Source organism: Mastacembelus armatus, chromosome 21, assembly GCF_900324485.2.
Source record: "Mastacembelus armatus chromosome 21, fMasArm1.2, whole genome shotgun sequence".
Taxonomy (NCBI): Eukaryota; Metazoa; Chordata; class Actinopteri; order Synbranchiformes; family Mastacembelidae; genus Mastacembelus; species Mastacembelus armatus.
In genome coordinates, this window is record NC_046653.1 from 25,082,565 (window position 1) to 25,109,019 (window position 26,455).

Below are 26,455 nucleotides of genomic sequence, written 5' to 3' on the forward strand. Positions count from 1 at the left end.
ACAGAAAGGCTGTTAGAACATTTATTTATAATTACTGTAATTTCACTTTTCTTTGTTCTTACAAAGAGCGATGTGCTTTGGAAAGCAGAAAGCTTCTCCAGACATCATGTTCTACCAAGAGGCTGCTGCAGACTGACAGGACAGTTTACAGCTGATGAATATAACAAGGTTTGGGTTCAGATCAGGAGTCAATTACCTGAACAGGAAGAATCCAGGTGACCTGCTAATGTATGAAGACGCTCAGTCGAACCTTTGGTCTTAAATGCTTCTAAATTTGTGACACTTAAAACTGTTACTATAGTTAAATTAAAGCCTGGTATGAATGATGCCCTACAGAGCATCTACTGATACTTACTGCCCAGTAAACAAAGGAAACTGGTGATTATTCCAATAAACAAATATAAAGGTTTAGCAGACAGATCACATCTGAAGGAGATAAAGCATTTGATAGTAGATTTACTGACTTAAACAGATATGTGTAATTTGGAGCCAGATCCAGATGCTGGTTTTCAGACTGAAACGTCAGCAGGATGAAGCAGGTCCCTGGTAAAAATCAGTCTCAGAGAAGCCGTCTGTATCATTTCACAGATCATCTTAGTTCACACTGCTTAAAGGGAAACTGCAGGCAAAACAAAAACCAGAGTACGCCGAAGTGTTCAGGAGCCAGCAAACCAGCCTGAAACCTGAGAGCCACAAGTCTGATCCTCAACTGGTTAATGAGGATGCACATGCACCAGTGACCCAGCATCACCTTTGGGTCTACCATCCAGTTCCTGTCATCCACACACTAAACACACGCTGATGGGAATGTTATCACTTCTGCAGGTATTTGGTTAAGAACCAAAGTGTTGATGGGGAAAGAGGACGATTATCATCCTGAGAGGAACATGAGCGTCTGAAACACATCTCACCCTAATGTGGCTAAAAACACACGAACACTGTGAGGACGCGTCTGACGTACTCTGGTTTTTGAAGTAATAACACTGTACAACAATGAAACACTGTTTTCAGGTCCGGAGTCACTTCAGCCAATAAGGGAAGGTTTGGTTCATACTGGTTCTCACACACGCACGCACACACACACCACAATACACTGATATATGGCACAGAAACATCGAGCTCCAACTTAAAGGGCCATTGCAACCAAAAGCCACTGAACAGAATCATCACAACCTCCAGCTGATCAAACAACAAGAATAAAGCAAACTGGTCAAAGTAAAAAAGGAAAAACACTGAATAAAGCATCAGTTGTATATCAGGCATGCAGGCAAACACTGTAAACTTCAAAACTGGCAACAGGTCCAAAGTGTCCACTGGGCGGGTGGCTCAGGCTCAGACTGGGAGCTTCACGTGTGTGTGTGAATGAAAGATTTCAGTTTAGTGATCAAATCTGGTATGGTCTGATCAATGCATCACTGCATGTCTAGAGGAAGACCTTAATCTGAATCAATCCAGTTGAGTTTTAGTGTTTAAGAAGCTTTTCCTCCAACAAACCCAGCTTTTTCTCAGCTACAGGCCTGTGAATTTTCCCGTCAGTGCAACAGTGCAGATACACGAGTCCTCAGGGTTTAAGTTTAGCTTTGCTTCACTGACATATGTATTCGTGTTATAATACATCATATTATTATGATCACACCTCCGACCACCAAGACGACCTTCCCAGCTTTGGGTGTGATTCAATTTAAGGAAACCTTCGGGTGTTGATGCTTTAGCAGGAGGGGGGTTTTTATTCTTTTTTCTGATTGTAAATCACTTTGGTGTTCTGTCGTGTTAAAGCGCTTTAGAAATAAGTTTGACATTGACATTAAAAACTGTTGTAGTTTATGTTCAGGGCTGAGCAGGATCACTACAATAAATCTGAACCTTTGATTATGGACAAGCTGGGCAGCCCTGCAGAGATTTATTAACTGCAGCGAATAATCACAGCAGTGTGTGGCGCTCACTTCAATCATTTGGATTTTGAGTGAAATCGAACATGCAGTTGTACGGATGTTTGGGAGAACGTTGTTCGAAATGACACACCACAACAATCGGAGTCAGGTTGGGGGGAAACCTGGGTCCTAATGAAGCATCTTCCTCTGGGCTACTCAGCAGACGTTCAGCTACTTTGTCGTGTCTGTGCCCTGTGGTGTGTTCACCGCTTTATCCACACTAAAGCAAACTAACAGGAACTGTTCAGTCCTCAGTGAAGGATGTGTGACGTTAACAAAACAGTCGAAGGAATTCACAGCACAGCAGAAATGCAAACTGTCCATCACAGAAGGCTGATTTCCATCTAATCCAAATTAAAAACATTTATTCACACAACTTCACCGAGATTATTGCAGCTCTTCTATTGCAGTTTGATTAATGTAAACTTTTTTTTAATTTCAGCTCCTCTTTTTACTTCACAGACAGGAAAGATAAGGCTCTTTGAGGGTATTAAGGTTAAGGCAAAGGTTGGGGGAGAGCCAAGTGAATAAATCCTGTTAATGTACCAAAACCGCTGTAGCTGTGCTCAGTTCGGTCACGGCAGGACAAGGAAAAACTGCAGTTATTACCTCTGAAATTTATTTTGTCATTTTTATTGCTAGTAGTGGAGTCACAACCTGGCTTTTATTTTGAAAGAGACAGTAAAATAAGCAGCTCCTGTAACCGAGTCCTGCTGCTGTGTGGAAAACTACCAGCTGAAATCAGAAGGCGGATTTCATTATTACTGATGGACGTTTTTTATTAAAACTCCCTGAGTTTGTTTGTTTGTTTGTTTGTGCTGTGACCTGCTGCTCTAAAGCTCAGAGGCTGTTTCTTGTCAAACTAAACTTCACTTCTGTCGATGAATCCACACAAGGATCAAATTTTAAGCATTATGACTTTGAAGTCCTTCACATCACCTCAGAGTGGAGAAGGGATCTGTCTGGATTTAGTGTTCAGTCCTTGAGTCTGTGTTTCTAAACTCTCACAGTCACTGTAACAGCGACCGCTGGGCACCTGAAAGGACAGAAACCCATCAGGGACTGTCCAGACCTACAGAAGCTCAGGAAAGAAATGCTGCAGTGTCTGATGCATCTTTTCTTTGTCCTTTCAGAAGAATATTTGCTCTGATCACAACAAGGTTTGTCTCCTTGTGAGAAGGAAATTCATTTTCCATAATAGAAAAGTACTTAAGTGTAAGCTGACAAAATAGTTTCACTGTGATTAAAACTAAATTTCCTTTTCTTATTTAAACCTGTTTGGGGCTTTTTGTCTGTCTAACACAAAATGATTTTCTTTTTTTCTATGCACATTTATGGATGTTGATGGTTAAATTGGATGGACAATTTCTCAGAAGTCAAACTGAAGTGAACAGTATCTGCATCGTGTTTGTGTCTTCAGGTTTGACTGAACTGGGACTCTGAGGAGAAGAGGGACCTTTTTATGCAAAATTACTTTGCAATTTTGAGAAAACTAATTGATGTCAGGATTTGAAAACATTTAAAAAAAAATATACTCACCCTATGATTTCTTTACATGTTCTGATTTGCTTGTGATCTGTTAATGTCAATCTAAAGGAACCAAAAACTAAAATGGAAATGAGTCACAGTTTCCCCTTTAGATTGAGGAAACTGAACTGCAGCTGTGAGACAACGACAAACAAAACAACAAACACTCTTCTTCGCTGGCCTCAGTCGGCGTAGTGCATGATGGACTCGACGTAGTTCCCGGGGAAGAGGCCGGTGGTGGCGTTCATCACTCCTTCGAACCAGCCGTCCTCGTTCTTCTTGATGACGTAGATGATCGCTCCTTCCTGGAACGACAGCTCGTCCTCCTTGTCGGCCGTGTAGTCGTAGATGGCGACCACTGCAGGAGGCCGACAAAAGGCCAAATATTAGCGCTGACGCTCAACGTGTTGTCTCACACTCAAGTTTCCTACACCAGGAACATTTTAAAGCCCCACCAAAATATATTGTTCCAGAGGTCTGAATCTCCACTCACAGACTAACTAATGAGCTGCTGCAGCTGCTCAGTGTTTTCTCTGCACTGGACATTTACTGCCCATTCACCCCATAACAAGTTACTGAGGAGCCAAACAGGCTCTCTGCATTAGCAAGAATTAACACCAGACTTCATTAAATAATTGCATTAATTCAGGGCCATTTTGCCCTGGATCAGGTCTGGCAGGCAGAGATCCTCCTGGGATTCCTGTGTCCTACCTTTCTCCAGGTAGTTTCTGGGGGCCCACGGTGGGTCTTCTTCAGCGTATGGGTCGCTGTACTCCACCACTGCGGAGTCCTCCTCTTCATGTCCATCCTCCGCGGGCTGAGGAGTGGGCAGGGGCTCCTCGGGGGCTGACTGGCCGTCAGCAGCGGAGTGAGGGGGAGGAGAGGAGTCTGAAACTGGACGGGGAGCAGATATGAGAAGATGTGTTGCATATTCAGAAACACCTCACACAGCAAAAACAAAATCCCTTAATAAACATTGTAGAAATCAGATAATGACCCATTTTCGGTTTATAGTTTCCATATACTCGTCTGCTAATGGTTTGATTATGAATTTAATTTTCTCTTTTTGAAATAAAAACCCACTGTAGTACACACTACTCAGTCCTGACCTCTGGATCATTGTGTTCCTGTCAGATCTGAGTTAAAGGATGACAGAGGCACAAATGTAGGGAAATGGAACGTGACGTCAATCATTTCTGTGATGCATGACTGATACAGCAAACTCACACCCTGTGAGCACATGTACTTACTGGACTCCTGAACTCGGGCAACAAAACCCATGAGAGGAAGCTGAGGAGTGAACTGAAGGAGAGATGGAGGAGGTGGAGAGGCTGCAAACACACACAAACCACAACCAAACAACAAAATGAGCTTGGATGAAAAATCTCACGTCGGCCGACAGAAATGAATCCGGCTGGTTCCAGCGCAGGTGCTTCCTACCTGGGCTTTGGTTGTAGTGGGGCCCCCCGTTGACCTGGTTCTGCGTTACGATTGGCTGACTGGTCACAGAGGGGGGGCGGCGGTACGGCAGTGAGCCCCCCACCTGTTGAGCCTGCTGTCGAGGCTGAGGCCGGTTCATGCTGTAGAACTGAGGGATGATAGGACCTGAGGTGGGACAGAAGGCCGAGGTCAGACACAGCGACTGGAAACAGAAATGGCCTGATCACACCGTAGCTCCACCTCTGGTCACTGCTGCACAGAATCTGGTTGTAAAATGTGTCATTTTTATCTAAACTCTGTGTGAACCTGGAACATTTGCTGCTAATTTCATATTTTCATAATGTTTCAAACCTTTCGGTATAATAATCTTTGTATGTACAGTTCGGTGTTGTTTGGTTTGAACATTTCTTTGCTGAGACGTCAAAAGCAGCACAAACTCTGCTATGACCACACATGCCAAGTGTGAGCGACGGTCTCCATACTGGGCCCCTGTGGAGCCTTGTCCTCAGGAGATTCCTGCCTCTGCTATGAAACAGAGGGTGGAGCTGGGGGATAATGAGGTGAGACAGAGGCACAGACACACAGGCAGTGAGCGGCACAAGGCGAGGCTGCTGACGGAGGTGGCGGTGTTAGACAAACTCACCTTCAGCAGGTGACGAGGGCGAGAAAGAAGGAGGGGCAGGAAGAAGGTGAGGAGACAGTTCTCCAGGTAAAACACCTGACTGGACCTCACACGTGCTGGGGGTGGGGTTAAAGGGTGGTGAGGTGTCGGGGGTGGTGTTTGATTGTGAGTTTGGTTGAGGAGATGCGTCAGCATGCTGTGAAGGTGAGTTTGGGGGTAAGGGTGCGCTGGGTTGTGTTAAGGTTGTGGTGGAGGAGGAGGAGGAGGAGAAGGAGGATGGGGTTGGGGAGGGGGAGGAGTTAGGAGCAGTGGAGGAGGAGCTAGCTGGTCCAGCAGTCGGGGAAACTTCAGGAAGAAAGGACAAGAAAAGACAAAAAAAAAGCAGGAGGGTGTTAAAGGACAGAGTGAGCGACCACAGCTTAGCACAGAGCTGAAGTCATTTGAAGGACCCTTTGACATAATCAGACTCTTCTTCTCTGACCTGTGACCTTTAGCGTTTCAGAAAACCACCTTTCTTTTCTAAATACACGACGGAGTGTTCCCAGGCTGGATCATTATCGTGCGATAAAAAATGTTTCAGATAAAGTGGCTGATGATATAAAAAAATGTAAGCATCCCATCCAAAAATAAGAGAATAAGATTATATATAAAGAGTAAAACAGGTCTGGACTACTGAAAACAGAAAAGGGTATTAAAGAAGAGGAAAAAGGAAACTTTCCAGAGGAAAGGAAATCAGTTCATCTAATTTAATCAACATGTTAAAACACAACGAAGTGACCACTGAGTGTGTGTGTTACCTGGGAAGTTGGAGGGTGGGGAGGGGGTGGGCACAGCGATGGGAACGCCCACGCAGCCGCTGCCGCTGTTCTCCCTGCTGCTGCTGCGACTGCTGCTGCTGGGGTGGCTGCCTCCGCTGCTCCCACTGCAAACAGCAGAGACATCAGCACATGGACGTTTACAATGAATGTGGTGTCCTCAGCCTAATGTGTGTGAATCCAGAACCTGGTTCAGCTTATCGGTCTGAGCCGTAGACCTCCATTGTTGTCCAAAAACTATTAAAAACCCAGCAGGGAGCCACACCGCTGACCTGGCTCACATGGTTCTTCCTCACCAACAATGGAGGCCTGTCTTTTTACAAAGAGCAGCTCCAGATGCTGCTGTGAGCAGAGGAACCAGAGCAGAGAGACATTTCTTCTTCAGAGACTGTAAAAAGTGACCGCTGTTCTCAGTGTCTGGAGCTGGTTTTTGGATTCTGGATTCACATAGAAATTATGCTGAGTACACCAAATTTACACAAAGGAGGAAAGTCACCCACTGCATCTTTAAAGTAACTGACATGTTCCTGTAAATCCACGTGCACATGCAGCAGGTCACTGATTCTCTTATTTGACCACTTCTCTTGTGGAGTTGCAGTCATTTGTCATGTACATATTATACAACATATAAATCTGTACAGAGCTGCTGAAATAAACCAGGTTCTAAGTTTAAGAACCAAACTCACTAGAGAACGTTAACCCTGTTCTTCTTATATTGTTCACTCTGTTTCCTTTAACTGAAACTTTCCCCCGTGACAGAACTTTCACATTTTCTGTGTTGTTTTCTCATATATGAAGCCTGGTGCCGTGATGGGTGACACCCAGCAGTATGAACTCTTTCATGAGTGAGACAGACAACGAACAAACACACATAAACAGGAAGTGAGCTGCCTGTAGAGAAAACAGCAAAATAAAAGCAGAGCGGAGCAAAGAGAAGCAATGAAAAGCTGCAAACACACAATCTGATTGGCTGAAGGCTCCAGAGCGACACAGACGAAGCTGCTGATTGGACAGAACAATTCTGGATTGCAAATAATATAAAAATATAGTTCTCAAAAAAAAAAAAAAAACCTTTAAAACTTTAAATATTTAAATTTTACATATTGTATTATTAAAAATAAAATAAAATGCTTTTTTCTCAATATATTACAACTTTAGTCCTAAAATAGTTTGTCTGACTCCTGTCTCTGAATGTTTCTTACATAATAAAATTATTAGTTTAGTCTCAATATAAGACTTTTGATACATGTCGTACTTTTATACTTTCATACCAACGTTTTCATATTTTCTGATGATTTGTCCTTTTTTTTGGTCCAGAGCAATGAGCAGCTGTACCGTCTCCTGAGAGGAGAGACAAAAAGCTTCAGAGGTAATGAATGAGGAGAGTTAGTCAGATGAAGCTGTGAGGATGTGAGCAGAAGGTTTGTGCTGTGAGTCCTCTGTGTTCAACCAGCAGCAACAACACATCTGTCACTGCTGCACGTCTGCCCGACTTTAATTCATCAAACGTCCACAAAGCTTTTCTTAACACAGGCAAACTGTGGAGCAGAACAGAAAAACACTGATATTGACAAATAAGATATAAGTTAAGTAGAAGTTTGTTAGTTACAAATAAAGTGCACTTTGTGAATCTGTATTTAATCATTAACCAATCAATTACCAATGGTTATGAAAAAAATGTTTTTTTAGATTTCAAACCAGAGAAAACTTAATGAATCCCCAGATAAAAGCACAGAGGAAACACTGGACACGAGAAGCCAAGGCAGAGCAAAGATTCTGGAAGCATTTAGAGTCAAACTGCACATTAATGTTTTCTGTCAACACACAGAGCCCAGGTCTGTATCCTGGAACATTAAAACTACCATTAAACCTCCAGGTGTCGCCTTCACGCTAGTTAAATTACTGTTCCACATTTTACCAGGAACAGACAGGACCAGAAACCCAGAGTTGTCTCTGGGTTTCTGGGACTAAGAAAACAACCTCAGATGGATCCAAAACATTTGCTCTTGTTCAGAGACTGAGATCAGCTGGAACGAGTTGAAACACGCCGGGGAGGACGAAGGAGTTGAGAAGGAAAAGATGCATCTAAAAGCAAAACGTCTGTCAGAGCTTCACCTTCAGCACATCTGATGTCGTTTGGGAAGTGGAAGTGATCTGAACAGCTCAGACTGATGATGTACTGAAGAATCTAAATCCAAACGTGTGAATGTGTGGTCCCAAACCAGACGCCTGATGTGCTGAGTATCTGCCTTTTTGTAAATGCACCACAAAGAGGAAAACAGTAAAAGCGACTGCACAGCTCCATTGAAGCAGAGCAGCAGCCCAAACCCCGGCATGGACGCCATGTTTACCCCCGGCTACCTGTACGTCCGGGGGCGATGGTTGAGGGTGGCGGTGCGGGCCGGACTTGGCAACTGCCCGGCAGCCACATTGTTTCTGGTGGGGCTGGAGACATAATCATTGGGCACCACTGGGGGGCGCACTGGCTCGAGGGTCCTGTAGGGGGAGTTCTTCCTGTACATGCAAAGAGGTGAAAGTGGAGATAGTTAGGGTTAGTGTGAGTCAGTGTGAGTCCTGCACGGGGACTTTACAGTCCAAACTGCTGACAGTCTGTGGAAAAAAAAACCTGCGACTCACATTTTAATAATATTTATTAAAAATTTTCTGTTCTATGGCTGTTTATTAAGGTTAATGTGGTTCAGGAGCCACTGGGGGCGCTGCAGCTCAAACTGCCCCAGTATCCTCTAATGTAAAGCAACTGTAAAATGGACCTTAAATAGTCATGGACTTTAAAGTAGGACAGTGCAAGAACACGTCATCACCGACACATTATTTTTCTCAACCTGTTAAGGTCACGTTTAAAGGTCAGTGCGTATTTTTAGAGAAGTCGAAGTCCTCTGGCATCACAACCCTGCAGAGAAAAAGAAGAAATGAGCATCTGGAGAGAATAAAACCACAGAGAAACTGAAGACAAACAGGAGTCAGTTGAACACACTCAGGGGAGGATTTCCCTGAAAACCAACACAAATGAAGAAAGAAGCTCAACATTTTAACAACAAAAGCCACCTGTGATTGTGATGATTTCTATAACGTGTAACTAGAAGGAGGCACAGTGTATTTACTGACAGAAGGGCTGCAGCGTGACGCCCACCTGCTGCTGTGTTTGTGTGGTGACACATGGACTTGGCTTCACTTCCCACCACCTGCTCACTTTTTCCTACAAAAACAATTTCTCTTCCTATTCTAGACACCAGAGCTACTTCTTCAGTCTTCATGCCCTCCGACACTTCCAGCAGGAGAACAACCCTGAATCCTGATGTAGAGTCACAGCCACAGAAACAGTCGGCCAGTCCGCAGGTTAAACAAAGCAAACGGGAACAGTCAGACCGATACCACTCTAAAACACTTTGTGCATCAGCTGATTAATAAGATCTCAGTTAAACAAAACAGAACCGTGGAACCATTTTAAAGACAATATTCTGAATGACAATTGATTTTTCTTGTTGCTAATATCAGCAAATCATTTATTTTTTCATAAAGACAATCTTTACCCTTAATGTTGAAATACTGCTGTAATAAAAACAGACGGTGCTGGACAAGACAACGGCACCAAACCATATAACCTTCTCATGTAGTTTTGGTTAATAAGCCTGTTTCACACGTGTTCACTCAGCAGGGGTCACTGCAGAAAATAAGAAGTCAGCAGCTTAGCTTTGCATAAAGACGGTCAACATGGACAAGACACTGCCAACCTGTCCAAACATAATCCAGCCCACCTCTATAGCTCCTGATTAACACAGTTAGTCCAGACACAAACACGAAAAACAAACAGTTGTGCCTTTACTGGGCTGTGTGTGTAGTCAGTGTGTTATGTTAAAATAGCTGTTGACACATTTACCATTTCTCTACACATAAATGACAGAAACAAAGACAAATTACAGATGAGACAAAGTTAAAGTGAGAAAAGAGAAAGAACTAAACAGAAAAGTGAATGAGAAGGAAGGACACACAGCTGACCTACACGTCTGAGGGGAGACAACAGAACAAGCTTTCACAGCACATGACGTTATTCCCCTGAGTGCTGCATCTGTGTGTGTGTGTCTGTGTGTGTGTGCTGTCATCCCACCCCGCTGGGTCAAATGTGTAACAAGCCGCCACAGGACGTGCGTCTCACACTGCAGCGCATTCACACACAACATGTTTCCAAGTCACAGCAACACGTCTGTTCTAAACTGAAAATGATGTGTTACGTTACTTTGTGTGTGTGTGTGTGAATATGTGTTTAAATACACAGCACGCATGTATGAGAGTGTGTGTTACATACCCTAAGATGCCCCTGCCTGCCCTCGGAGGGCTGGGCGGTTTCTGGGTTGGGGGGTTGGACCGGGACAGACCCCCTCCTAGTTTCATGTTCTGCTGACCATTCACCTGTGGACGGACGGACACGCACGCGCGCATGCACACACACACACACACACACACACACACACACGCACGCACGCACGCACACGCACACACACACACACACACACACACACACACACACACACACACACAGGTACGTTCCACCTCAGCCCAGGTATTTGACAAAAGCTCCAATGTGCAGAATATTTACTGTGATTATATCCTCTTCAAACTTATGGGATGTTTTTGTAAAATTAGCAAAAAGTAGAGAAGCTAGAAGTGGACTGAGGGATCATGGGTCCATCCCAGTTCCCTTATTTGTTCATTGCTCTGTGCTTGACAGAGACGCTGCTCTGGTCCGCCATCTTCAACATCATCTCACAGCAGTGGGGACACAAGAGACTTTCTGAACTGACACCCCCTTTATCAGAAATCAGCTTTAAATGATAGATCTGAGGAAAGGTCTAAAAATGTGTTTCCTCAATATTGGTCTCTGCTTTTTTGCAGCATCTTAGTTGGACAGGGCTGCGACACAAGGAGATGAAAACGTAGATGCACTTAAGGGAAGTGGTTGTCACTGAGAGTCCAGTAAATATGATATAGTAGTAAACGATGGAGAGCGATTAATACATGTACACGACATAAACAGCGCTGTGGAAACGTTTCAGGCACGTCAGATGTTTAGAGTCCAGCACACAGTCCCATCAGGGAAGCATCTGATCACCTGACGACTTTATCTGAGCACGTTATGTACAAGGGTTAGAGATTAGTCGTCCGACACCTTTATACAGTTACAGATATCGAGTGTGTAGTATGTTGTGCATCCTTACCTTCAATCTCAACAACCACTTAACAGGTCAATCAAAGCAATGGTGACAGGAGAAAGAGAGGAGAGAAGTTGTCTACAGGTTAGTTTCAGTGCAACAGCATCATGCAAACATCATCAGCCATGAGAAGGTTGAAGCAGAAGTAAAGAGACTGACGGACACAGCTGAGACAGACGGTGAAGACATGAAAACATTAAATCTTCAGTTTAAAAACACAATCGCTCAATAACGAACGCTACACGTGCACATAGGCTGCATATTTAGTTGGACACAGTGACAGTGGACAGTCAGACATGCATGTTCAGGTCAGATCAGTCCTGAGATAAACTGAAATCTCTTTTTATGGCTCAGTGCAACAACATCTTTCACAGCCTCCACACAAACATCCATGCATGTGGTCACTGCTGGTACTGAACCCCGACTGCCTGAATCTCAACTCTAAACCTTTGGTTTTAAATCTGCTCTATTCACATAATTTTCATCACGATGCTGTTGTTTTTATCCTTTTCCCCCACCTTGACTCCATGTCCGATATCATCCAGCACGCTGTAGTCGATGGGCTTCCTGATGTAGCGCACCGGCCTCTCCGGATTGGCTGGAGCAACGATTTTGTGTGAGCGTGATGTGTTTTTGTTGGTGGTCAAGATGCCAATCTCCCGCCTCGCCACCTTCTCTTTGTGAATGTCAACAGTCTGACAAGAGAAGCAGAGAGTCAATCTAATGGCTCACATAACAGAAAAAACTGACAAGTCATTACAGAGGTTCCAAAGTATTGTTGGTGTTTATGGTAAAAATTACAGCATCAGCACAAATAGTAAAATAAGGAAAGAGAAACACAATCACGTGGAAGTTTTCTGTCAGAGAACTCATAAGACCTTCTGTTCAGATATTTGTGTGCATTAAAGTTATAATCCTTCACACTGGTGTGTTTTTAAATAAGACAGGCCCCAGAGTTTGTATTGGCCAACGGCAGCAAACCGACCCCAGCAGCAGAAGGATCAGTCACAGAGCAGGCAACAAACCGAGGACTGAGAGGAACCTTCACGTTGGTCCAATAAAGATGACACGATAACCCTGAAGCTAACATGTTGGTGCTGAGCAGGTATAACGTGTGGCACAGCTGTGATTCCATCTTGTCCTTTCTGAAAAGCTTGTTGAGCCACTGAACATTTAGCTGAGCAGGTTCTTTCATCTAAAGCTTCTCATACTCAGCGTGACAAACACATTTCACACTGCTCTGTGCTCCCAGTGGATATTTTTGGTGCAGTTCATTTTAATATGGATGAAAACCTGTTCTTCAAGTCTGGAGTGAGGACAAGTGTTAACGGGATTTTCACTGGAGCTTTATGACTAAATCTGCGTCGGTGTGTTAGAAACAGTGGGATCAAACTGCACAGCTACACAGAGGCCCAGTATTCACGTAATTCTGCTGGTCAGATGATCTGGGATAAAGAGGTCCCAGGTTCCGCCATCTGACCCTGCACATGTACGAAACTATTTCCCTGTCACCTACTGAAACATCTGTTTCAGACGATGAGGGTCTTTTTCACAAAGTTAACCACAACTGTACAGATGTGCTGTGTTAGAGCCATGTCTGGTTTCTACTTCACATTACCCTGCTGGATGATCCCTCCAGCACAAAGAGCAAAACGGACTCTAAAAGCTCATCTCAGAGTGATTCCTAATGTGAGGAAGCCCCAGTACATGAGGCGCTCGCTCACAGAACAGATGTGACGGGCTCGCTGAACAGAAAGTGATAATTATGACGTGCAATCACAGGCCTGGTCTGACATAACAGAGAGAAGCATCTCATTATTGCTGCACACAGAGTGTTCTGATTATACTGATTATTCAGAGGTCTGAGGAGAATGGACCCTCTGTGCCACTGAAAACTATGAATTCAGTCCTTTAAATACACGGCTCTTGTGTCAGAAGACTGAGGTGGACTGACTCATTGAAAACACTTCTGTTCCTACAGAAATAACGAATCTCCATGCTCTGCACTGAGCTTCTCTGAGTGCGCGATGTGCGAGTTTGTCTAGGAATATAAAATGTTGGCCGCAGCTGCAGTGTGAGCTGTGTGGGTGCACGGTGTTGTGTAAGCCTGATCGAATCTCACACTACAGTGCTGGTGCCAACACACCCACAGGTGGATTTATTTGTCTCAGCAGACAAACGTGAGAGTCCTGAAGTTTCTCTTTGTCCTCCTTAAACACCTTTAAATAAACAATGCACTTTCTGCAGTAACCTGGTATTTTAGATTCAGTGATAGAAGTTTTCTTGGTGTGATATCTACTCAACTAGTACGGTACATTTACTACTGCACACTTTGACTCTCATCCTGGTCTTCATCATATTCCAGACATATAGTGTTCACATGTGAGACTGAGGAAACTCATTATTCATGTCTCCTCCACATCCAGTCACGGCATCATTTTTTACTGACTGTTTCTCTGTAGGTTTTGCCTGGTGCACTCATCGCTCTGCTGGATTCAGCTTCTGACCATCAGAAACAAGATCTGAATAAATCGTTTACTGTGCTGTGAGACGCTCAGTTTGATTGTGCCACGTCTTATTGTTCATGATGTCCTGTGGACGATCTAGATCCAAAAGACATGATCATCGCTGAGGTCTGATGGCATCAACCCTCCCTCACATTATAAATTACCATTAACCCCCACAGGTATCAAACCCTTGTGTCTGCACTTGGGCCACTTTTCCCTATGTCACTGTTTGTAGTTTATTATTGTCGCATGTTGTGATCGTTGCTGAGTACAATTTTGGCGGCTGCATATGTGATTATATACTATCTGTTCTCACTGTGCTTGGAGATGCCTGGCTTAAGTCATGGGTGACATGTTACTGTAGCAGCTGTGGTCTCTCAGATGGCATGAGAACCTTAAAAATCAAGCAAACAGAGGCTCTTCTGGTCTCAGCAATGACCTGTGAGATGTGGTTGACGGAGCTCTCCATGCGGCGGAGCTGCGAGGCCTGGATGTCCAGCATCTGCAGCACATTGTTGGCCAGCGTGTTGATGAGGTAGGCGACGCTGGCCAGAGACTGGGTGGTGTAGCTCTTCGTCTCCTCCAGCGCTTGCTGCTTGTCTGCAGCCTGCAAGGAGAGGGCACAGCAGCCAAACACTGAAGCACTTTATTCACAGACAGGAGACAGACATCAACAGGTCCTCTGGAAATATGTAGAAAACCAAAAAAATGACACATATTTGACTTCATTTCTGGATTAATCTGTAAATATTTTGTCTTTAAAATGCTAGAAAGCTGTCTGATCCTCACACCTGAGGCCTGTTAGCTGACTAAGGAGTAAATGTGTCAGTCCAGTAGTCGCTCTGGTTCCTGCTAATGTGACCCAAAGCACTAACGTTACCCAAAGCTCCAGTTCCTCCCAAATTCACATCAGATCCATCCAATCCAAAGGTCCAATCAGGACCATGCTAGGTGGCTAATGCTACCAGAGCCAACTGGTTAGCTTTAGATGCTAACACATCCAGAAGGAAGAAGGCCCCATGTGGATCCAATGTGAGTCCTTTGGCTGCTTTGAACTCTCTCCATGTGAAAAAGCCAAAGCCATGTTAACCCTGGTTGTTGGTCTCTCTTTGTCCCACTCTCTCTGTGCTAAAGAACGCCGCCTCTTGGCTCTGGCAGCCACTGGTTCCCACTTTGAGCTGCAGAGACTCCTCCATGGCTGCTGTTGGAAACCACTACTGGCTTCTTCTGACCTTGGCCAGGTGGCAGGGGGGGGGGTCATTGATGGAGCAGACTTTGCCAACACAGGGTAGAGAAGCTGGAATAACAACAGACGGGCTGTAGGTACCAGAGAGTCATGGGGGAGTAGTATAGCTGAGAGACACCAGGGCCTGGATCTGGGTACCTGCAGTTATCGGGGGAAAGAATGCATTATGGGAATGTGCGTCCTCACTGTTATAGAACATCACAGCTGTGTGTGTGTTTGCTGAAGCAGGATGTAGGTCAGTGCAAACTCATCCAAGCCCGAGGTTGACAAGAAACACACTGACATCCATGTCACGCTCACACTCACGCTCACAATCACACTCACGCTCACAATCACGCTCACACTCACGCTCACACTCACGCTCACACTCACGCTCACACTCACGCTCACACTCACGCTCACACTCAGTCGGTGTCATAAGTGTCAGTGACCCAGAGCCCTACATTCACACTGAGCACAATAATATTCAGCTCCTTCAATTATCCTGCACAAAGAAAATGGCAGCGTCAGCAGCTGAAACACAAACAGCAGCAGAGACGTCAGAGCGGAGCACGTCTACGTAACGTCACAGTGACCCAACGGCAGTCTGAGCCTCTTTGAGCCACTGTCTCTTTAAAATGCAAAGCATTTACACACACACACACACACACACACACACACACACACCCACACACACACACACACACACACACACACACACCTCTGGTAACTGGAACCAGGCACATATTTGGGTTTGTCTTAATAAAATCAGAAATTATTACCTATTAAGTCACTTTAAGTTTCTATATGATTTAAGTTCTAAGTGTCCATCTGTCCAGTCTTCAGGACCCTCTGTACCATCTGCCTTCATTTTGTTTTTATATATTTTTAATCAGAAAATGATTAATCAGAACTGCAGATCTTTTCAGCCCAGCTGAACATCCTCCTCTGTGTCTGATATTTCTCTCTCTCATTGTACTTTGACTCTTCCCTGCAGATTCTTTCCATTTTATCTCTGCACGTCTCTTCTTCTATCCTCCCCTCCTCCTGTTCCTTCCAGTTCCTCTCCAGCATCTCTCCTTCCTTTCCACTTCTTTATCACATCTCTTCTCTCCGTTCCCGCCATCTGACATCCTGTTAGCAGTGACCTAGTTGGAGGGCTGCCTGTTCTGGCCTGAGGACGGGCCAGAGCATCACTCCCTCTGCTGCTGCTGCTTTTCTTCAGCTCCCACTACATGTTAACTAACATTTTCATGTGCATGAACCGGATCAGCTCTACGTGGACTCAGACAGGCTCCGATTCCTCCAACCTCTTTTTTTTAAACAATACAAACACGTCAACATGCTAAGACCTCACAGGCTAATCCTGCTGTCAAATGTTAATTCCCATGTTTTAACAGATAATCTGAAGAAAAATAAGACACAGGCTCTTCTCCCAACATCAACAGGTTTACTGAATTACAACAAATGTGACTCTGAAATTATCTCAAAATTATCTTGAAAAACCAGATCAAAAATTAGCTGAGAGAAACTGAAGCCAGCAACCAAACAGGTAAAACCAATGAACCTGTGAATTACACACATACTTATAGGGGACCTGTGTGGTCAGCTTTGAACCAGGTCCAACAAATCCCAGTTCTGGATCATTTATCTAAAACACTCAGGTCTGTTTGCACCTTCTCAAACAGAGGCCGACAGCTGCTTTGACCGTACAAGGACACGTCACCCTGTCGGGTCTGAGTGCTGCTGCTGGTCTCAGCTGCAACACATGAGAGCTGAAACCAACAGTCCACTATTCACAGAGTCAAACTGTTCTTCAAGCGGTTCTGGTAATGTTCTCATAATCAGTCTCAACCTCCTCCTGTCCAGTTACACAGAGGATCTGCTGTTTGGTTCTTCTGGGACTGATAATCAATAATCATTTGCAGTAGATTTGACAAATCCAGACATTAGACATTAGAGAACATCAGCCTGGACTCATTTTTTCATTCTTTACTTAAATGAGTTTTCAATGTGACCACAAAGAGACCACAGAGTCAGTTTTTCCATTGTGAATCAATGAGCTTACAAGCTGAAACAGAGAATTAATGTTAGTGCCCAATAAATGTCGGAGAGAAACATTTAACACACTTCACCATTAGGGCTTTGTTACACTAACTGATTTCATTGTGTGTGAGATTTCAGGACCCACAGGTTCCCCATAAATAACTGCTGCCTGGATATCACAGTCACAGTTTTAAAGCAGACTTTTGCCTGAACTGCAAATCTGAAGTAACGTCAACATGCACACAGGATCAGCTTCTAATCACAGGCCTAACTTTCCATGGCTCAGCCTGCGTCGCCCCCGCAGGAGCTGTTCCTGGCACCAGCACTGAAGGTGGAGGCTGATACTGAACTGGGAAACCAATCGCCATGGTTTCCAACCAACACACACACACACACACACATGTTCAGCCTCCTGCAGAGTCACCATGTGTTTCCAATGAGCAGCAGGAGGTGGACTTACATTACCACTACCTCTGCTGAGAGCTAACTGGTACCAGCTGTGGTCGACCCAAGGGGAACCAAACAGGACGGGGCGAGGCAGGGGTCTGCACATGCTCAGTACAGCCCAACTGAGCGGCTTCGATACTGAGATAAACAATTGCTTAAATCCTGAACTGAGATTTGACAATCAACGTGACTTTGTCATTTGTTCACCAGGTTTTATCATTTCAGAGGTTTAACATCCATCCATCATCTTTACTTACTTATTCCTAACTTCGGTCACGGGGATCTGCTGGAGCCCATCCCAGCTCTCAGGGGTCTAATATTTCAGCTTTTTCCACAGTAAATATTCTCAGAACAGATGAATCATTTGTCGTTCTTCTGCATTGCTGCTTCATCATCTGACTCTTCTTTCAATTTATTATTCAATTATTTTGTCTATGAAACAACAAAACAACTAAATTTTTTCATAATGCTAATGTTTTACACATGTCCGTGACCATGTGAGCAGAACAGCAGGAAGTAAACACACCGACCACACGGGTCCAAGCAGGGCTCCACATGGGACAAGACTGAGTCCAAATTCAGCTCATAAAACAGGATCATCCAGATTATGTAACAGCTCCCGTCATCTGCCGGGCCTGTAGGCCAGTGGGTACCGAGTTAGCACTGAATCGGCCTGGACCGGCCCAGTTGAACCCAGTTCTGCCTCGACTGGAGATGCAGCACGAACGGTTCAATGAACTAGATAGCACTTGAGAAAACGTGCTGGAGAAAGTTACTGGTCAGAGAACAGTGTGAAAGGAAACAAAACACAGAACCAGGACTTTCTCAGTAATATATATTAAATAAAGGGTCTTTCATAGACTGTGTTGCTGATTGACAAAGAAATGTGCAGCTGCAGAAATGTGATGGATATGATGATGAACAGGTGTGTACACACACACACACACACACAGCTGTCAAACCAAAGAGCTGCTGCTCAGTCGACAGCTCCTCCTGACATAGAGCACCTGAACGCACCGTCAGGTTCCCATCAGCCCACTAACAGAAAATGATTTAGAACAATTTTGATAATTTAGTTATTTATCAACATTTGCTGTTTCCAGTTTTTCAGACATGATGGTTTGCTGCTAAAGGTCAATGTCTGGAGATAACAGACTTATTGATTAATCAAATAATAACGACAACACTCAGTTGGACAGTCCCATTTGGCAAACAGAAACAGGTTTTGGGTCCAGCTGAATAAACAGGTCCAGTCACATGATTTATTTCAATTAATAAAAAATCCTTAAAACAGCAGCTGAGTATATAACAAACTTTTATTATAGTAATATATTCTGTAAGATACAGTTCACAGTCATGTTAAAGATCATGTGCATCTTATAACTGTGGGATGTTTGTACTTGTTGGACACATCTCTCCAGTGATGGAGCAAACTAACCTGAGGTGTGAGTGGAAATCTGCCTGAATTCGTCACCGCACAGAGTCACGCCAGACTCCCATAAACAAATGACCGTTTTAATGATTCCCTGCTTTAAAACTAAGGTTACTTAGCTTGTAGAAAATACCTTAAGACATTGTACAAACAAACACGAAGCTCTCTTTAATTCGGCATGCATGTAATAAACATATCAAAAATGTAATTCAGTAAAATGTCAACTTCAAACTAGCCAACCCTAAACACACGTAACGGATCACATTCCCACAGAACCGACAGCGGTGCAGTGCGAACCAGTTATAAAAACAGTTATAAAAGTTGGATTTTCACAACATTAAAACAGTTTCGTAAAATATTTGGAAAATATTTGACTTCACGGTTTGATTTACTCCAACAAAGCATCGGGCTAGTTTTAAAACGAATTCGGGGCCACTTTTGCTGTTCCCACAAAAGCTGACGGTAACATAACGGAGCCTGGTACAGTCATTCCATCACTCCCACTCCCTGCAAACATTAGCCCGACACGGCGACTCCTCCACCCCCGGGACTCTACACACTAACATGTACCTGGACATAGTTGGTTTCGCAGTACTCGGCTACTCTGTCCAGGTTGGTGAAGCTGTCCAGTAAAGCTCTGCGTCCCGCAGGAATCTCCTCCTCCAGCAGCATTTGTAACTCCGCCATCTTCACACGCGTTTACTACTCCGCACCGCTGCCTTCAGGGGCTGTGGGAAATATCGCCACCGTGCCATGAAAACGGGCAACGTGAGAAAACGGCCAGCGAGTAGTGGCGGAGAAAGTACTCACATCTTAGAAGGGAGAAATACCACAGTGTAAAAATACTCAAATAAAAGTCCTGTATTCGAAGTGTTACTGCAGTAAAAGTCCCAAAGTACCATCATCCAAATGTACTTGAAGTTTCCAAAGTAAAAGTACTCATTGTGCAGAATGACCCATTTCACATGAAGGTATCTGATATTATTGGATTCTAATTATTGATGATTATTGTATTGATCACTTTAATGTAGGAGCTGATGTTAACTACCTTATATACTTCTAATTTGAAGTACTTTATATACCGCCGGGTAGCTGACGTTAACTACCTTATATACTTCTAATTTGAAGTACTTTATATACCGCCGGGTAGCTGACGTTCACTACCTTATATACTTCTAATTTGAAGTACTTTATATACCGCCGGGTAGCTGACGTTAACTACCTTATATACTTCTAATTTGAAGTACTTTATATACCGTTGGGTAGCTGACATTAACTACCTTATATACTTCTAATTTGAAGTACTTTATATACCGCTGGGTAGCTGACGTTAACTACCTTATATACTTCTAATTTGAAGTACTTTATATACCGTTGGGTAGCTGACGTTAACTACCTTATGTACTTCTAATTTGAAGTACTTTATATACCGCTGGGTAGCTGACGTTAACTACCTTATATACTTCTAATTTGAAGTACTTTATATACCGCTGGGTAGCTGACGTTAACTACCTTATATACTTCTAATTTGAAGTACTTTATATACCGCTGGGTAGCTGACGTTAACTACCTTATATACTTCTAATTTGAAGTACTTTATATACCGCTGGGTAGCTGACGTTAACTAACTTATATACTTCTAATTTGAAGTACTTTATATACCGCTGGGTAGCTGACGTTAACTACCTTATATACTTCTAATTTGAAGTACTTTATATACCGTTGGGTAGCTGACGTTAACTACCTTATGTACTTCTAATTTGAAGTACTTTATATACCGCTGGGTAGCTGACGTTAACTACCTTATATACTTCTAATTTGAAGTACTTTATATACCGTTGGGTAGCTGACGTTAACTACCTTATGTACTTCTAATTTGAAGTACTTTATATACCGCCGGGTAGCTGACGTTAACTACCTTATGTACTTCTAATTTGAAGTACTTTATATACCGCCGGGTAGCTGACGTTAACTACCTTATATACTTCTAATTTGAAGTACTTTATATACCGCCGGGTAGCTGACGTTAACTACCTTATATACTTCTAATTTGAAGTACTTTATATACCGCTGGGTAGCTGACGTTAACTACCTTATATACTTCTAATTTGAAGTACTTTATATACCGCTGGGTAGCTGACGTTAACTACCTTATATACTTCTAATTTGAAGTACTTTATATACCGCTGGGTAGCTGACGTTAACTAACTTATATACTTCTAATTTGAAGTACTTTATATACCGCTGGGTAGCTGACGTTAACTACCTTATATACTTCTAATTTGAAGTACTTTATATACCGTTGGGTAGCTGACGTTAACTACCTTATGTACTTCTAATTTGAAGTACTTTATATACCGCTGGGTAGCTGACGTTAACTACCTTATATACTTCTAATTTGAAGTACTTTATATACCGTTGGGTAGCTGACGTTAACTACCTTATGTACTTCTAATTTGAAGTACTTTATATACCGCCGGGTAGCTGACGTTAACTACCTTATGTACTTCTAATTTGAAGTACTTTATATACCGCCGGGTAGCTGACGTTAACTACCTTATATACTTCTAATTTGAAGTACTTTATATACCGCCGGGTAGCTGACGTTAACTACCTTATATACTTCTAATTTGAAGTACTTTATATACCGCCGGGTAGCTGACGTTAACTACCTTATATACTTCTAATTTGAAGTACTTTATATACCGTTGGGTAGCTGACGTTAACTACCTTATATACTTCTAATTTGAAGTACTTTATACACCGCCGGGTAGCTGACGTTAACTACCTTATATACTTCTAATTTGAAGTACTTTATATACCGCCGGGTAGCTGACGTTCACTACCTTATATACTTCTAATTTGAAGTACTTTATATACCGCCGGGTAGCTGACGTTAACTACCTTATATACTTCTAATTTGAAGTACTTTATATACCGCCGGGTAGCTGACGTTAACTACCTTATATACTTCTAATTTGAAGTACTTTATATACCGCTGGGTAGCTGACGTTAACTACTACCTTATATACAGGTTTGGCTGTGACAAATACAAATGCAAGTACAAATACCTCAGAATCATAGCTTACTACAGAACAGCTCAGCACTGTATCTTTTATTTTATTTCTTGTGCTATTGTTTCATAATGTTTGCATATTCGTGCTGCAGTTTCCTTGTGACCCACTGAGTTGACTGACCTGACTTTCCTCCACTGATGCATGACAGAAGGGACAAAACTGGATTTTTCAGATGATGCTGTCTGCCTTAAGGCGCCACTGTTTCCTCTGTCAAGCGGTTCTCTCTCCACTCTGGCTCTAATTGGCAGGACATGCTGTAAATAACCATGTGATGTGAAAAGTGGACTACAAGTGAAAGTCACTACCAGAAATACTTCTCTCCTCCTCACCTGCTGGTTTCTTAGAGCAGCAGCTCCACCCTGTGGTCACAACTGTAACAACAAGTGTGACAGCTGCTGCTCTACATGCATTTCAGTTCTTTATTTATGAAATCACACCGTCTATGGGTCAGACAGTCTATGGATCAGACAGTCTATGGATCAGACAGTCTATGGGTCAGACTGGCAGACTTCATGCTGGGACTTCTAGGGTCTCGTCTCCACTCGGGTATCCCTCCACTTCCATCGTCATTAAAAACTCTGCAATGAAAAACAGCTCAGTCACATGACCAACACATGGACCGTAATGCTGTTTTATATTACTTTTGCATATGCTATACACTCAGTGATCACTTTATTAGGAACCCCCTGTGTCAGACTGGGTCAGTCTGATCCAACAGCAGTAAATTCTCCTCTATGAAGGTGATAATGTTCAGTTTGTGTTCAGACTGTTTCACCACTGTTCATTCACCAAGAAGCTGCTGTTCAACATTACATGACCCTGAACTTTTCTTTACTTTGGTGCCATCTGGTGGCAGCATCCAGAATGACACACACCAAGCCCTGGATCAGGACTGAGAGGACCCTCAGTCTCTTTTGAGCTGAGTTTGAGAGTCCAGTTTTCTTAGGTTGAGACATAAACATGGGACATGTGCAACATTCCTGACACTGACTTAAGTTCTGTCAAATAAATATTTTCTGTTATTAGTTATTTGTTCACAGAAACCTAAAAAGATCTTAAGAGTATTTTGTCAGCACCATGAGACACACACTGTAGAATCCTGCCTCTGTTTTAGCCTGGTCTCTTATTTAATTTAATTTTCCTGATTGAAATATTCTGATTTTGTTTCTGCTCCATCGCCACCTGCCTTCTGTGTAGTCGATGTCCGGCCGCGCTGACACGATGGCCCAGGCCAGGCCCACCAACAGCGCCACCACCAGGTTCACTGCGATCCACGGCTGCAGGATCTGCCGCTCTGACCCCGGAGGCCTGGAGGAGGAGACCGTGAGTAGAATACAACAGACCAGAACACAGAAGAATAGAGGTTCTCACCATAGAGTCTGGTTGTCTGTGGGATAGAGGTTGATCCGATCACTGGTCATTTGCTGACTAAGGGACAGGATCAGGGCAATGAAATACACTGAAACAGGAGAGGAGAGATATTGTAATACGTCATCACCATCACCTTCACCATCGCGCTTTCATCATCTCACTTACTGAAAGAAGCCAGAGCTGCAGGGTCCAGCGTCAGGAAGCCTCTGAGAGCCCTGGAGGCCTTGGCCAGGTTCACCCTGCAGGAGCCAACACAGAGCTGTCGGTTTAATGAGGTGTGCAGCAGGGAACAACAGTATCTTTCATATACTTAAGGTTTAGGATGTGCATTTAGGATTTGACTGGTTTGATTTATAATTATATTATTATTTATAATATTTATAATTTTGTCCAGTGTTTCTGCACAGACCTGTCGAAGGCAGACACGGTGCTGATGGCCAGCAGCAGGTAAAGCAGGGACTGAGCTGGGTAGGCCAGGCGGTGGTACTGCTGCAGCAGGTTGGGCAGCGTGTTCAGCTCGTCACCCGCCAACACGTACACAACAATGATGTTCCACACGGCGTAACCAGCCAGAAAACCATGGGAGAACAGCCCCATCACCCTGCACAGGGAGGACACAGACAGATGCAAGCCAGATGTTAACACGCTAGACATTTCTCAGCATATTAACTCATTAGTGTCTTTGAATTAAAATGGTCAGCACATGAGGCCACATGCTTCTGCTTGAGTTTGCCCTAATTTCCCTTCATCTGTTGTTCCACTGTGGAAGTTTGTAGCAGCTTAAATATAACTGGAAACACACAGAGGATTTATTGTATTTGTCGTCGTTTTAATAACCAAACAATAAAATCAACACAACGTGGAGAAACTCTCCATCCATAACAATCCTTACTTCTCACTTCACCATCTGAATCTTACCCAGTTTCATTCTCTCTTATTTTGTGTGTGTGTGTGTGCAGACCTGAAGCCACTGTGCACCCTGATAGCAATGTCTCTGGTGGTCCACATGTGTCTGGGGTCCAAGTAGTCGTCCATCAGGTCTGAGTGCCGAAACTGCTCCAACCGCTCTGCCTGGAAACGCCCTCCATACACACACACACACACACACACACACACACACGCGCACACACACACGCGCGCGCGCACACACACACACACACACACACACGTATATGTCAGGGAAGGAGCTGTTTCTACCTTTACATGTGAGGTCAGCTGTCAGTTCTACAAATATTTGCTAAAGTTCCTGAAGAAAAACACATCTGCTCATCTTCTCCTTTCCTTTCTTGCAACATGTGTGATTTTATTTCCAATGTTTTTATGACTGATGATCAAAAACTAATGAAAAAATGTCACAATGCTGACATTCAGCAGCTTGAGCACAGCTTCTAGTAGCTGTGCATGTGGTTCATGCTGCTGTGTCACACATTTTGCCCAGTACCTTCTGATTCACACTCACTGTTTCTCTCCACGAAGACTCTTCCGGCCGGCTGGCTGTGAGCGTGGGGGGCGGAGAACAGGGAATGCTGTGGAATGGGTGACTGGGTGTCTGTGATGATATCGTCGTCTTCGGCTCCCAGGTCACTGCCGTGGTGCTCCGTCACCTTCGCCTTCCTGTCAGGTGATAACACAACCTTTATGGCAGTAAAGACTGAGATACCTGTGGAAGGTCACAGTGAAATTCTGCAGTGGCATCGATGGTTCAGAGAAGACAACAAAAGTCCGGACTGACTTCAGCTCAGGTTAAAATGTGAGTTTATCCAGCGCCTTCAACCTTTTCTCACCTCTTCCTTTTTGTTCTTCTGGTTACAGCAACAGTGGTTTCCTCTCCATCCTGGACTGGCTCTGACGTGTTACCATTTGGTATGTCAGCTGGTTCTGCTTCTTGGTCTGACAGAACAAAACATGTTGTCATTATACATCACAGCCCCCCTGATAAAACCGCTTCCCGTTAAAAGTCAATGCTGCAGCTGACATCATCTTTCTGATCAAATGTATTTCTTACTAAGACGTGAAAATTAGATTGATATGAAGTGCATAAAAACGTGGACTGAAAGAACTGAAAGAGCTCTGCAGATCCTAGGTTGACATTCTCTCTGTTGTTTCATTTGGACTCAAACATCTCAGCATCTGTTGACTGGGTTGTCATGAAATATGGTTCAGCTATTTATGATCCGCAGAGAACAAACCCCAGTGACGCTGATGATCCTGAGACCCCATCTAGTGCCACCAGCAGGTTTAACATTCGATTCTGTCCCAAAAAAACTCTGGTTTGTGTTTTGTGCTAATTAGCAAATGTTTAAACACTCATGGTAAATACAACAGCCACTGTGATTACAGACAGTCTCAGCAGAACCTTAGCTCTGGCATAAACTATGGGTCTATGCCTGGTTCTGTCTTTTTTTGGTAAGAACTGGTTTCAATGATGGTGCAGTAAAGATTTTCCTACCAATAGCAGGCACCTTCTTCTTTTTCTTCTTTTTTTGTGGTGCTGGTTCCTGTGGTTCTGGGGTCAGAGGTTCCCTGCTGTCCGAACGTCTCTTATTGGTCCCTTCCTCCATCTCCACCTCCAGACCCACTGTATATAAATGATAGAACCCAGTAGAATCCAACAGAACAGACAGAATAGACATAAGTGCAGACGTCGCCTCTCACCGTCTCCTTGCTCCTCTCCATCACTGACCTCCTTCTTCGGCTTCTTCTTCTTGCTCTTGACGGTCGGCATGTTCTCTGAGAGGATCAACAAGTTGATCGTCATGTGAACAAAATCAATCAGGAGGATCTTTC

The 26,455-nt window shown here is 43.7% G+C and overlaps 2 protein-coding genes across 4 annotated transcripts; both read right to left on the minus strand.

Annotated features, from left to right (window-relative positions):
• Positions 1-17: 17 nt before the first annotated feature.
• Positions 18-19,927, minus strand: LOC113123680 (abl interactor 2-like). Of its 3 annotated transcripts, XM_026295908.1 has the most exons (12): positions 19,791-19,927; positions 14,510-14,677; positions 12,082-12,258; positions 11,570-11,587; positions 10,660-10,763; positions 8,697-8,849; positions 6,318-6,442; positions 5,542-5,865; positions 4,899-5,063; positions 4,709-4,789; positions 4,170-4,352; positions 18-3,816 (listed from the first exon to the last, which is right to left on the minus strand). In XM_026295908.1, the coding sequence occupies exons 1-12, from the start codon at positions 19,905-19,907 to the stop codon at positions 3,641-3,643; spliced, it is 1,791 nt and encodes a 596-aa protein (XP_026151693.1). In that variant the 5' UTR covers positions 19,908-19,927; the 3' UTR covers positions 18-3,640. The 3 variants fall into 3 exon arrangements, with proteins under 3 accessions (XP_026151693.1, XP_026151691.1, XP_026151692.1); XM_026295906.1 differs by lacking the exon at positions 5,542-5,865; XM_026295907.1 differs by lacking the exons at positions 5,542-5,865; positions 11,570-11,587.
• A 2,880-nt stretch (positions 19,928-22,807) lies between these two features.
• Positions 22,808-26,393, minus strand: LOC113123669 (transmembrane protein 237A-like). Its single transcript, XM_026295890.1, has 10 exons — positions 26,324-26,393; positions 26,118-26,246; positions 25,453-25,558; positions 25,128-25,282; positions 24,630-24,750; positions 24,078-24,269; positions 23,834-23,907; positions 23,669-23,756; positions 23,484-23,605; positions 22,808-22,875 (listed from the first exon to the last, which is right to left on the minus strand). The coding sequence occupies exons 1-10, from the start codon at positions 26,391-26,393 to the stop codon at positions 22,808-22,810; spliced, it is 1,125 nt and encodes a 374-aa protein (XP_026151675.1).
• Between the last annotated feature and the right edge of the window lie 62 nt (positions 26,394-26,455).